This window comes from Callorhinus ursinus, unplaced genomic scaffold (assembly GCF_003265705.2).
Source record: "Callorhinus ursinus isolate GAN/ISIS: 27379988/994484 unplaced genomic scaffold, GSC_fseal_2.0 scaffold20, whole genome shotgun sequence".
Lineage (NCBI taxonomy): Eukaryota > Metazoa > Chordata > Mammalia > Carnivora > Otariidae > Callorhinus > Callorhinus ursinus.
Window position 1 is genome coordinate 7873249 of NW_027397082.1, and position 12405 is coordinate 7885653.

The following is a 12405-nucleotide window of genomic DNA, read 5'->3' on the forward strand; positions in this document are numbered from 1 at the left end:
ATAAGACATGTAAGCTTTGAGTCATATGTCTGCTAGACAAGGCAAAAAATCCCTGCTCTTCTCCGGGGGGCCCAGGGCCCTTGGTTAAGGTGGAGAGAAGCAACAGAGGCTCAGTGGCCCCAGGTCACCAGAAGTCAGCCAATTGGAGTTCTATGCAAGGAAAGGCACCAAGATCCTTTACCTTCGGGGCGCCTGTCCCATGTTTTCAGAGCGCTTTATAGAAGCACCCCCTGGCAGGGCTTCTCCACCTCCAAACTTAGCTTATTTTGTCTTTTCTACGCTATTGGCACTTAATCCCATTGTCTACATAAGAAAAGTGTGTTGTGCACCTACGATGGGCCAAGTATGACGCCAGGCTCAGGAAAGCACTGGGAGTGATGGAGAGATGTGCAAAAAAGAGTGAGATGTGGCCTCCAACACAGGAGCTTCCGGGCCAGGGTGAGTCAGGGAGGAAAACCAGCCAAGAAAGGAAATGAACAGGGAGTGGAGAGGCAGCGGGGCTAGATGTGGCCAAGTCTAGGTTAGGTGGCTCCACGTTCCACATTGGCACGTTAATACAGTATGAGCCAATCCCATGGGGGAAGATGGCCCCGACTCGCCACCTCGCCCTGTCGTCTCATCTTTAGCAGTGAGACTTTGCAGCTCCTCCTACCAAGAGATGGAGTTGATTTCCCCACCCCTTGGGTCTAAACTGGCCTTGGGACTTGCTTTGACCAATAATAGCATGTGCTAGAAGGACAGCGTGCCAGCACCAAGTCTGGGTCTCAAGAAGTCTTACACACATCCTCTCCCTCTCTCTCTCTCTCTTTCTCTCCCACCCCTGCGACTGCCATGTGTACAGGTCTGGCCAATTCTTTGGAGGTTAAGAGAACGTGTGGGGCAGCAGAAGGCCGAGCACTTCCAGTCAAGGCCTCAGACATATGAGAGCCCAGCGATCTATCAGCTGACTGCAGACTTGAGAGGAGGCCTAGCCAACATCAGCTGAGCCTGGTCCAGACCGGAGGAAGTGCCCAGCTGAACCTGATCTAAATCGCCAACCCAAAGAATTGAGACCTGATTCTTATTCTATTAAGAATATTCATGGTTGAAGCCACTAAGTTTAGGGTAGCATACTCTGCAGTAATAATGAATGAGCACACAGGGCTTGACTGGTATTGGGTTGCCAGTGGGATAAGAATTTTAGGTATTTCCTCAGTGGCCCAGAAGGCTGTAGAGTGTTAGGTTTCATGGCTGGAGCTCAGATGGTACCTCTTTCTTGTGGTTTATTATTCAACTTGGTCTATCTAATTGTTCCCTCCAACTAGATAGTTGGTGTCTTAAGATAGAGGGCCACGTCTATTCCTCTTTGTAGCCGTCGGACCCAGCACAGATCCCTAGATGCAGTTAATGGATGCGTTTGACAAGTGAGTTTTTCCCTCTGTGATGGGGCCTCCCTTCTTTCTGATTGGCCAGCATGGAGCTCGGCCAGCAAAGTTGGTATTTGCTTGGAGCAGGGGAAACGGGGAACTTAGGAGAGAAACTATTTGAGATCTGGGTCGTAGGTATTTGGTGAAGAAGATGCCTGTTGAGCTCCGTAGAGTCTAGAAATTTGTCCAAGTGCTTTCCTGCATCAAGAGGGGTTAGAGCCTGACCTAGAATTTGCTTCCATTGCTGGGTTGGAGGAAAACACAGCAGGTCCAAATATAGATTATTGGAGACTTTCTCTAGGCTGTCGAAAAGGAGAATGCTTTGGGTGAAGAATGGGAGCTGCTCTCAGGAGCATTTTATGTTAGGTATAAAAAGAAATCCTTGTGGATTTGTCTATTTATCAAAGTCTGTTTCTAGAACTTATCAGGAAGGATGGTGAGAGTATCCTGAGCTAACTCAAATCATCCCAATAACTGGTTATTATCTATTGAGTACTTTCTATGTACTGGACACTATACTAAATAAATGTGGTGGCACATGATCTTATTTAACCATAGAGACACCCTGTGGCATAGGTATTATTATTCCGATTTGACAGAAATGGGAAAACGAGAGCAGGAGGAGGTGATATCCAAACCCAGGTCTACCTAACTCCAAGTCTGGTTTGCCTTTCTACCGGCCCAGGAGTCTCTTGTGGGTTTGTGTTTCGTGAAATTCCATGGGTTTCAGCTTCCAGGAAGTAACACACGTCGAGAAATCTTTTTTAGCACATGCTCCAAGTCCCTCAAGCGGGATTACCGTGGTCTGGACCCAGGGTCTCTCGGAAAAAGCTCAGAGTTTGTGTGATGGGGGCTCCTCAGCTGCTCTGGTTAAGGAGCTTGCCAGATGTGCGGAACGGAATAAAAATCTCTGGAATGCTGTCCCTGTTGGCGTCATCCATCACCGTAGCACAGACGGTTCCTCCGAGGGCCTCCCCCAAACCCCAGCCCTGTTGGTCTGTATCTGACGCTTCCAATCCAGCTGACAGGGCAAGCTCAGCGGAGACCCTCACTGGCAGGTGGCAGGACAGCTGATGGATGGGCTCAGCTTGTGTTGCTGGGCAGAGCCAAGCCAGCTTTGAAGAGGCATTTCCGCAGGCCCGTTGGCTGTCACGGCACCTGCTTTGGGGAGAGGAGCAGAGTCTGTGCTGTTTGATGGCCACCTCCTTGGCCACCCATTGGGGACTGCGGCCCAGGCGCCTTCTGCTCCCGCAAAACCCTCGCCATGCACTGTGTCCAGCAAGACCAGCTACAGAAGCCGCTTGCCTGTGGACATGGGCATGGTGTTTCCTTGGTCACACTGCTTTCTAAAGCCGGCTGGGATCTGACAAATTCCATCGAAGCACCACCCCCATGTGCAATTAGAGCAGATACCAACAGGGGCATTTTAAAAACCTAACCTGCTCTTTGCAGAAAGGCCGGGCATACTACATCTCGCCCCGCTCCACAGCCAGAGGTTGACCGAACACCTCGAGCCGGACTTGGGAGCCCAGGGATGGCGGGCTCCAGGGTCCCTTCATCCACTCACCAGACTGGCAGAAACTATTGACAGAGTTCTTCTAGAGCCTAGACTTTCAGAATGGTAAATCCAATACTCTCCACTCCCTACTGAGTGGTTTTTCAGCCTGTGTTTAAAGACCACCAGTGATGGAGAACTTACTACCTCCCAAGAGCCCAACAGCCCATTCAGATTTTTGGACGACTCTGATGGGGAGGAAGTTCTCCTGTTTGCAGACCAAATCTGATCCTGTCGCTTCTAATCTCTTTCATTAAAGCTAAAAGCCTTATGAACACAGAGAATGAATCCTCCCTTTTCTGTGATCTGTGTTCAGTGGGGCCACTGCATCCAGTTGTGCAAGTTGTTCACTGCACAACGTCAGTGCCATGGTGTCAGAAACTCGCGGTCACTATAGATGTCTTCTGCAATTTTCTGGAAGATGGCCGTACAGTGTCTTGAGGTAAAGACACCTCTTAATTCTCACAAAGTTGACGTCATGGACTAGGAGTGGATCTGCTTTTCAAATCCTTGAAGAGAGCGAGGTCTCTGGACTCTTCTATGCTCCTTGTCTGTTGTGTGACCCCACAGTTCTGGAGCTCCATCTCTCTGACCCCTGGTGCCTGAGTGGTGTGTGCTGAAGGCCAGGGAGGGGGCAGCTCTTCCCACCTCTTGGCTTTGGACCGCCCCCTCCCCCCGGACTCCACATGTGGATGCTGGTGCAGGCAGCTGGGGGGAGCCCCCTGAAACACGATTCCTCCAAGGAATTAAATTATATGTTGTCGAATAGAACAGAATCCTTTGCTTTGGGGAAAGACATAGACCCTCTGGAAACGCACATGCCATGCTCAATTCCACAAACATTCCCTGAGCATAAGGGGTAGACAGAGCTCAGACATCGCCTGCCTTGAACCAGCACAAATCTGTCTGCCCATCCACGGCTTTGCTGCCAGAGAATATTGACCGTCACGTGGATTTTGACCCAGGTGTCCCCACATTTGCTCCAAATAAGCCCTTGACCCAAAGTTTAGACATGACCGCCATCTCCATGTGCTGGCTCCCTGGCTCTGGTCCTCTGTGGGGGACCAGCACAGGTCACTGCCAGTGGGGGATACCAGCCTCCACCCTGGTGGACTTGGGTGTGGAGTTTTCTCCCCCTTGGGCCTCGGAGCAGTGAAGGGAGACATGGGCCCCGAGTCAGAGACTGGGTGACCGCAAGAGCAATAGCCCTGCTTGGCTCGGGCACAGTGGAGGGCCCCGGGCAGGACGGCAGTGGTGGGGGTGCAGGTGGGAGGCCGTCACAGGGGCGGGTCAGCCTGAGGACGGCCTGCGTGGCACAGCACAGAGGACCCGGCTCCCGGAGCGGGTGGGGGCCCAGGGCCAGCCTGCCTGGAGCCAGTGAGTGCCCAATGCCACCCTCGCTTTGTGTCGGCCTTTTCAGCTCATCTCGTCACTAACGGGCTGTGTGACCTGTAGCCTCCCCTCCCAGGGCCTCAGTTTCCTTCTCTGTAAAATGAAGGGATTTAACTGTGTCAGCAGTTTTTCCCCTGGGGTCCTGAGATGGGGGGACCAGGGGTACCCATGGGCAACTCAAAATCGAATAAAGCATAGTGTACGTGCACGGAGGGACAAACACCAGGAGTACATTTTTCTGGGAAAATTCTTGGAAGGGGTCAACAACATTTCTGAATTGTTTGAATCCTGAGCTTGTGCCCACACTCACATGCATGGGTCCCCTTTCTTCCGTCCCAGAACCAGCCTGTAGTTTGTGAGGAGCCCCAGGGCGATCCACACACTCACCTGGGTCCGGGTCTATGAGTAAAGACATCAGGGAGAACTGAAAAAAACAGAAACAAACACAAACCAACACAGGGCTGAGCAAGTTTGAGTCAGCTGACTGGCTGGGTGCCTCCCTAAGCTCCTGCAAGGCAAGAGGAACTTCTCCCAGGGTCACATAGGAGGATCAAGTGCGCTGGGTGCTCTGGGATGGCTGTAGCTGGGATGGGTGGGAGGGAGAGGGTGGGGCCTATTTTGAAGATGCCTCCTTCTTCCTGTGCCAGTTGAGCATCCTCCTTGGTAGGGACTTGTGGTGCTTGTGCGTATCTGTTCTCATGCCGGGGCGTGGGTGCCCCGGTACAGACAGTCTCGTCAGTGGTAGTGATTAGCATGGACTGAGCATCTCCTGTCTGCCTGATGTGCGTTGCTGCATCTCATTCTTATAAGAGCCCTATAAGGAGGCTTTTATTGGCCCACTGACAGATGAGAAAATTGAGGCTCAGAGGTCACACATTTGTGATAGGATTTGGATTCACACTCAAGTCTAGGTGATTGCTTTGGGTGACAACTCCTTGGGCTGGGGATGGACAGATGCTTAAAACTCTCCAGTGGCTTCCCCTTGTTCTTGGAATAAAATACAAACACCTGCCACAACCTATGAACCTCCCCCCATACCCCTCCCTTTCCACTGCCCCTTACTAATCTCCAGCCACACCTGGGTTCCAATGGCATGAGCCAAGCTCCCCTCACCTCAGGGCCTTTGCACTTGCTCTTCCTTCTGCCTGGAAAGCTGTCTCCCATGACCATCACTAGGTGCCAGCTTAAATGTCATAAGGAAGCCTTCCCCAACTCCCCTATGGGTATGACCCCCTCCCCCATTGTTTCGTCACTCTATCCGTTCATTTCCTCCGTAGTTCTTATTGCGACATGTAGTTTACATTTGTTTATCTGCACGTTATCTGTTTCTCACATTGACTCTGTCCTCCAGAAAGGCAAAGATCTTGTCTGTTTCATCACTGATGTATTACCCCATACTGAGCATAGTGCTTGGCACATGACGATCCTCAAAGAGTTTTTGCTGAATAAATAAATAGTGTTATGAATAGTTCCTTTTAGAATGCAGTACTTACCGGAAAAAGAAAGCTTCACTCATTTAATAGCTGAATATTTGCTTTTACTTAATTCAAGGGTCAGCAAACTTCAGGCCCTTGGGGCCAAACCCGGAAGTGTGGTTTTACAAATCAAATTTGATTGGGACACAGTCATGTCTGTTTTTAAGTATCGTCTGAGACCTCTTTTGTACTACTCCACCAAAGTCATTGTGACGGAGACCAGACAGCCCCAAATATTTCCTTCTTGGCACTTGACAAAGTTTGCTGACATCCGATTTAGAAAAAGAGGGTTGCAGCCCTGACGGGTCTCCCTTTGGGTCTTAGCCACTAAAAAGCTGTGGCCAATGTGGTCAGCTTCCCAGTACCCACATCAATCTTCCTCTCCCCCCAGCGGAAGTTTTGGTTTTCTGTTTTACTGTCGGCCACTTTAACCATTTTGGGAATTAGGCAGATGGACAATAAATTAGAAAAGACAGGTAAAAAGAAAGAATGCATCCTGACAGGATGTACCGAGCACACAACATCAACGAGTGGGATTCTTGACAAAAATGCTTACCCTGTGTCTACCCTTGAGGAACGGGACAGGTGCAGATGGCGGCCATTCGACAAAACAACCAGCCTCGACCCTACAAAAATGTCAGTGGCACGAAAGACAAAGAAGATGGGAAGGCTGTCTTTCATGAAATGAGACTGAAGAGACAGGACAACCAAATGCAGTGAGTGATCCTGGTTTTTAAAAAGGAAGCAGCTTTAAAGGACATCATTGGGGCAATTGAGAAACCTGAACATAGACTTATATGAGAGAATATTAGCGTATCAGTGTGGAATTTCTTGAGAATGATGATGGTATTGTGAATGTACCTGCATGTATATTCAGTGTGTTATTCTTTCCACTTTCTGTAGATCTGGCAAACTCTCCCGAAAACGGCTGGGGAGGGAGCGGGATGCAGGGAGTCGAGAGGCCCTTAACCGTCTGGACTGTGTCTGTGCCGGTCTCATTGCCCCGCCTTCCCCCACCCCGCACCTGGTTTCTGCAAGGAATGAGACAAGGGCTGGGCATTTCTCTTAGGAAGGGGGTTGATAGTGGGGAACCTGACAGAGGGAGGGTAAGTTCAGGTCTCAGGGGTATTCCTGGGCCTGGGGGCTCAAATGGGGAGCATCTGAAGTTGACCCCTCCAGGCTTGAGGGCTAGGGCAGTGCCAAAGGCAGGGCATGAGACAGCCCCAGGTGCCAACGTTACCCCTCCTGGCAACTCTGCCTTGGTCCTGGCCTTTGCCCCGCCTCCACTTCCCTCCATGGAGCTCGTCTGGAGGGCAGGGCCTGTCCCTCTCTGCCCGCATTCGCGCAGCCCAGAGGAGGTACCCACTGAATTCTCCCATTTGAACTGAATTGTGTGGGCCGTGCCTGTCCACTGTCGGCCCCAAGAAGTGCTCAGGACAGGAGGGAGGACTTTGAGGGACAGACTTCCTTGGTGCCCAGTGCGGGAAAGGCCTCTGACACCTGTGCCTGGGGCCAGAGCCCCAAACTGTAGCTCTGACGGGGACCAGGAGGGCCAGCCGGGTGCTGTGCCACCCACAGCCAGCAGGTGGCAGACGTGCCCTTCCCAGGAGCTGGAGCTGGAGCTCAGAGGGAAACTAACAAAAAGAACGGGGGACCTCTTGGGGCTGGGGGCCCTGCTGATCCCACTGGCTCTCGGGGAGTCGGAAGCAGCTGCCGCCCAGCTGTGCAGCCTGGGCTGCGTGTCTGGGGGTACCAGGGATCTGAAGCCGGCCCACTCGTTTTGTGAATCACCAGGTCCCCCGGCAGAGGCTGCAGTGAAATGTGGAAAGGGGCCGCCCAAACACAGGCTGGATATCTGGGGGACCTTGTGGGAAAGGTCAGGCCGGTAGCCGGTTACTTATGCCCTCCGTCTGGATCCTGAAACTAACCTGGGAGATGGGGCCGGGGGAATGGGTAGGCGAATATTTGCCTCCTTTCCTCCCATTATGGCATTCTGTTTTTACACGGTGACAGGGAAATGATGTAACTCCTACTCCTGGGGCTTGCAAATCCAAGGAGGAAGACCCCTAAAGCAAAAGAATAAGAAGAAGGAGGAGACAACTGTGGTCTCCGTTGACATGTATCAAGAGCTGACAGTGTGCTAAATGAAGTACATAATACTTGATCATTGAGGTTCTATAATTATGTCCATTTTAGAGGTGAGCAAACAGATGTACAGAGATTAAGTTGCCCAAAGTAACTCAGCTGGTCAACTGCTGGAGCCAGGATGGAATGGAGCCAGCCTTCCGTCAGAGTCCTTGGTCTTAATCTCCGTTACGATGAGGGATAAGGGAGCCATGGCAGGCATTCACTGGAATGGAAGAAATGAAGAAGGAAACAGAAGAGCTACCTAACTCTAAGAGAGGCAGGGCATGGAACTGGGTGATGAGATCAGACCCCTGTCCTTGGAAAGCTTTATGAAAGGCCCTGTCCAGACTAGCCCAGTCCTGGCAGGACACAGAGAGAGCCACTGGGCACCAGTGACAGCTGAGAAGGTACAAAAGTCAGCTCCAGCCTCGGCGGGTCCACTGTGGCTAACACATCTCAACACACATCTCCACCCAGATCAAGGGGCACGCCAGTCACTGCCTGCTTCTGCCACCACTTGTATTCCTCATCTCAACAGGGGCTAAAATAGCAACTTCTAGTATCTTCTAGTGTCTTTCTAGGCTAAGGTTGGTTAGTGGGAAAGACAGAGGCCAGAGAGAAAGATACTGTCTCTGAGTCTTACTGATTTACAGTGGGATCTCCTTGGGGGTGAAGAGCATTGAAGTCTAATCTGTTTTGGCCTCTCTTTAATCTAGTTTAATCTTTTCCTAGATTATTTCAATTCTGATTCTTCCTCTAACCTTTCAGAATTTTAAATCTTCTGGAAAACAAACAAAAAGGCAGAGGCTAAAACTCTTGAGTTGATGAATCCCAGGCTTGGGAAGCAGAAGAGGGGGGATGGGGAGCTAGACCTGTCCCTCGGGGCCTGAAGCTTGGCTTAGCGTGAACCAACAACAGGAAACCCTTTCCCCTGGTGGGTACAAACTGAGGACCCTAACCCCACCTTCCTGTCCTCCTTGGATGTTCCACCACGACCTGGTGGTAGGTCAACGTGGAAGAATTGCATTGCTCCCGGGGGCAGCTGGGTGGCCGGGAAGTCTGCCCCGGGGCCAGGCGAGGCTGCAGCCATGGAGCTGGAAGGCGGGCCCGACACAGAAGTGCACAGTTCAGCAGGCCAGTCCTCGCTGTTGGACAAAGAGCTCAAGGTCAGGGCGAGAGGTGGCAGTGACAGAGGACAGAGGTTGTCAGGGTTCTGGTCACCAACCCGAGTATAGCCCCAAACCATCTCCCCACTCTGTCTCCTGCTCCAGACAAACCAGGTGATGAAATTAACAGTTGTGCAAAGCCACTTAGAACTTTTCGGGGGAAGAAAAAAAAAACTGTGATAAAATACACATAACACACTACTTTTTTTTTTTTTAAGATTTTATTTATTTATTTGAGAGAGAGAATGAGAGATAGAGAGCACGAGAGAGAGGGAAGAGGGTCAGAGGGAGAAGCAGACTCCCCGCCGAGCAGGGAGCCCGATGCGGGACTCGATCCCGGGACTCCAGGATCATGACCTGAGCCGAAGGCAGTCGCCCAACCAACTGAGCCACCCAGGCGCCCAACACACTACTTTTTAACTTTAACCATTTGTAAGTGGACTATTTGGTGGCATTAGTCACTTTCCCATTGTGCGTAATCATCCCCACTATCTTTACCCAAAACTTTCTCATCATCCCCAACAGAAAGTCTGTAGTCATCAGACAACTGCTCTTTCCTCCCTGCCCCCAGCCAACCTGTCTTCTCTTTTCTGTCTCTAAATGTGCCTACTCTAGGTACATCGTATGTGTGGAATCACAGTATCTGTCCTTCTGTGACTGGATTGATTTCACGAGGCATGACGTTTTCAAGGTCTATCCGTGTTGGTAGCGTATATCAAAATTTCATTCCTTCGAAGGCTGAGTCGGATTTATTGTATATCCATTTTGTTTACCCCTTCGTGTGTTGAGGGACGTTTGGGTTGTTTACATCTTTGGCTGTTGTGAGTAAAGCTGCTGTGAACACTGGTGTCCAAATAGCTTTCAGTTCCTGCTTCCCATCTTTTTGGCTTGTGCCTAGGAGTGGAATTTTCTGGGTCCTAGGATAGTTCTACGTTTAACTTTCTGAGGAACCACCATCCTGTTTTCCATAGCGGCCGTGCCATTTTACACTCCCACCAGGCACGCATGAGGGCTCCAATTTTTCCACATCCTCACCGACCCTGGTTACTTTCCATTTTTAAATGGAAATAGCCATCCTAATAGGTGTCAAAGTGGTGTCACTCAGTCCTTTTATTCTGTCACAAGGAATCTTGCCTTTCCTGCTTTAGCACAGCAGCTGCACGACGCTGTCTCAGAACCGACAGGTCCACTGTGGCTTTGCTTTAATCTGAAGCTCAGGGCAAGGAGGCAAGGGGAAATTATGGAGGCCAAAGAAGAAAGCCCTGGCCAGTGCTCTGGGTGGGTGGTTTCCTTCTTGGGAGCCTGGGCGAAGCAGGACCATAGTGACCAGCAAGGGTGCATTGCTGAGAGGAGCAGGTCTACAGCTTTCCTGTACAGAGGAGGAAACTAAGGCCCAGGGGTGTGTGTGTGTGTGTGTGTGTGTGTGTGTGTGAAGTATTCCTGTAAGGACATGAGCTGCTTGGGGCAGGGGAGGGACTCAAGACCATACCTCCTTGCTCCGAAGTCAGTCACCTGTGTCTGGCTCAGAGGGACTCTGTACAGCTTCTCTGCTCTCAAGAAGTTCAGAGCTTTAGAGCCCACTCAGAAGCCTGCCTCGGTAAGTGGGGGTTGGACTGTAGCTTCATGTGACAAGCAGAGAGGGGGTGGGGCGGAGGGAGGAGCTCCATGGCAGTTGTCATTCTTTGCAGGAGAGCTGAATGAGAATTCAGATTCCTGGGCCCTATCTGCCGAGGGTAAGTGTCCATGGGTCCTGGAGCAGGCCCACAACATGAATTTGTTCACCTCGGTACTTTACCCTCAGGTGACTTTACCCTCAGCCTCGCTTTTGATTATACCTGCCTTAGGCATGAAGCTCCTGGCCGAGGAGACTGTGGGCTGATCTTTGCTGCTGTGCAAGGTGTTGGATCTCCCGGTGCCTCAGTTTCCCCAATTGTAAAAGTTAAAAATTTCCTTGCCCTGATGTTTTATTCAAGGGGATGCGGCTGCTCATGGGGAGTGTAGCATTTGCAAAGAGCTGGGGAGGATTGAAGGTTAGGGAGTAAGGTCATCCAGGATAGTGAGATTGGATAAAAACACTCCTTTCTGGATGTGATAATGCAGTTGGAAGGCCTTTGGAAAGGCAAATGAACAAACTTTTGTTTGGGGATGGGTCGGAGGCCGGCCACACGGGCATAATTCCCCATGTTAACCTTGGCCGGTTGGCCTCAGCAAACAGCCCAGGGGCTCAGAAAAGTAACTTCCCGCTGATGGGAACCCAGTCCATCCCTGAAGCTGTGCTTTCTTTAGTGTGGAACCGGGGATCCCCAAGCTGATTTGGGTGGTGCTTGGCCAGGGCGCGACACCAAGCACAGCAGGAGGCGGTCACTCCCTTCCCAATTCTACTGTCAACCCTTCCAAACCCATCACAAAGAAAAACTCGGTGGAGCTGCTAAGTCTATCCTCTCCGCCTCTTGCTAGTCTCCCCTTCCTACAGGAGAAAGCAGGCTTGAGGTTCTGAGCGTCTGCGTGACAAGTGTAACCAGTAAGAATTCAATGACATTTTCTGTGATTTTTTTCCCCCTATTTATAGTAGGGACAATTTCCTTTAAAAAATAAATCTATCAAGATAGAGAAAAGATAAGTATGTTTAAGGAACATATTAAGAAACTGGCTTGGGCTTTAGCAAGAGTTCATTCATGAGTAAGGTTTGAAAACGCTGAACGGGTTGGTTAGCCATCTGGCAAGGCTCGATGCTTCTGGTGTTAGAAAGAAAAACTGTAGGGACTGTGGAAGTTGCCTCTGGGTAGGAGTAACTTTGTCTCCTGCCCGAAGCTAGACTCTGAGACACTCCCTCTTCTGACACTCCCAACACCATGCTGAACCTCCTCTTTTGTTCTTGGGTAGCGCCTGACATTGCCAACCTCTAGCCCAGGGGTAATGAGCTTGGAACTGGCATTGGGCAGACCTAGGTTTGAATCCCGGCTCTGTAACCCCCCAGGGCTGCCATCTGCGGCAGATTATTGAACTCTTCTATAGCTTAGTTTCTTATTTGTCAAATGCGGATGACATGGTCCCTAACTCACGGGGCTCTCGGGAAACTTTAATGAGATCATAAACAGTAGGCATACGACAGCTGACATATGGTAGAGACTTAATAAACTTAATAAATGGTTGCCACTATGATTATGATTATTAGCCACTGTTGTCAATGAGTTTGAGTTTCTTTCCTTCTTTCTTCCTTCCTTCCTTTTCTTTCTTTTTTCTTTCTTTCTTTCTTCTTTCTTTCTTTTCTTTCTTTCTTTCTT

The 12405-nt window shown here is 50.5% G+C and overlaps 1 protein-coding gene across 1 annotated transcript in view; it reads right to left on the reverse strand.

Moving 5' to 3' along the window:
- Window positions 1-12405, reverse strand: part of HABP2 (hyaluronan binding protein 2) — a 32718-nt gene that overhangs the window by 15969 nt on the left and 4344 nt on the right. Inside the window, exon 2 of the mRNA XM_025881006.2 lies at window positions 4741-4777. Coding sequence (XP_025736791.1) covers window positions 4741-4777 — 37 coding nt within the window. The remainder of the gene's footprint in view (window positions 1-4740; window positions 4778-12405) is intronic.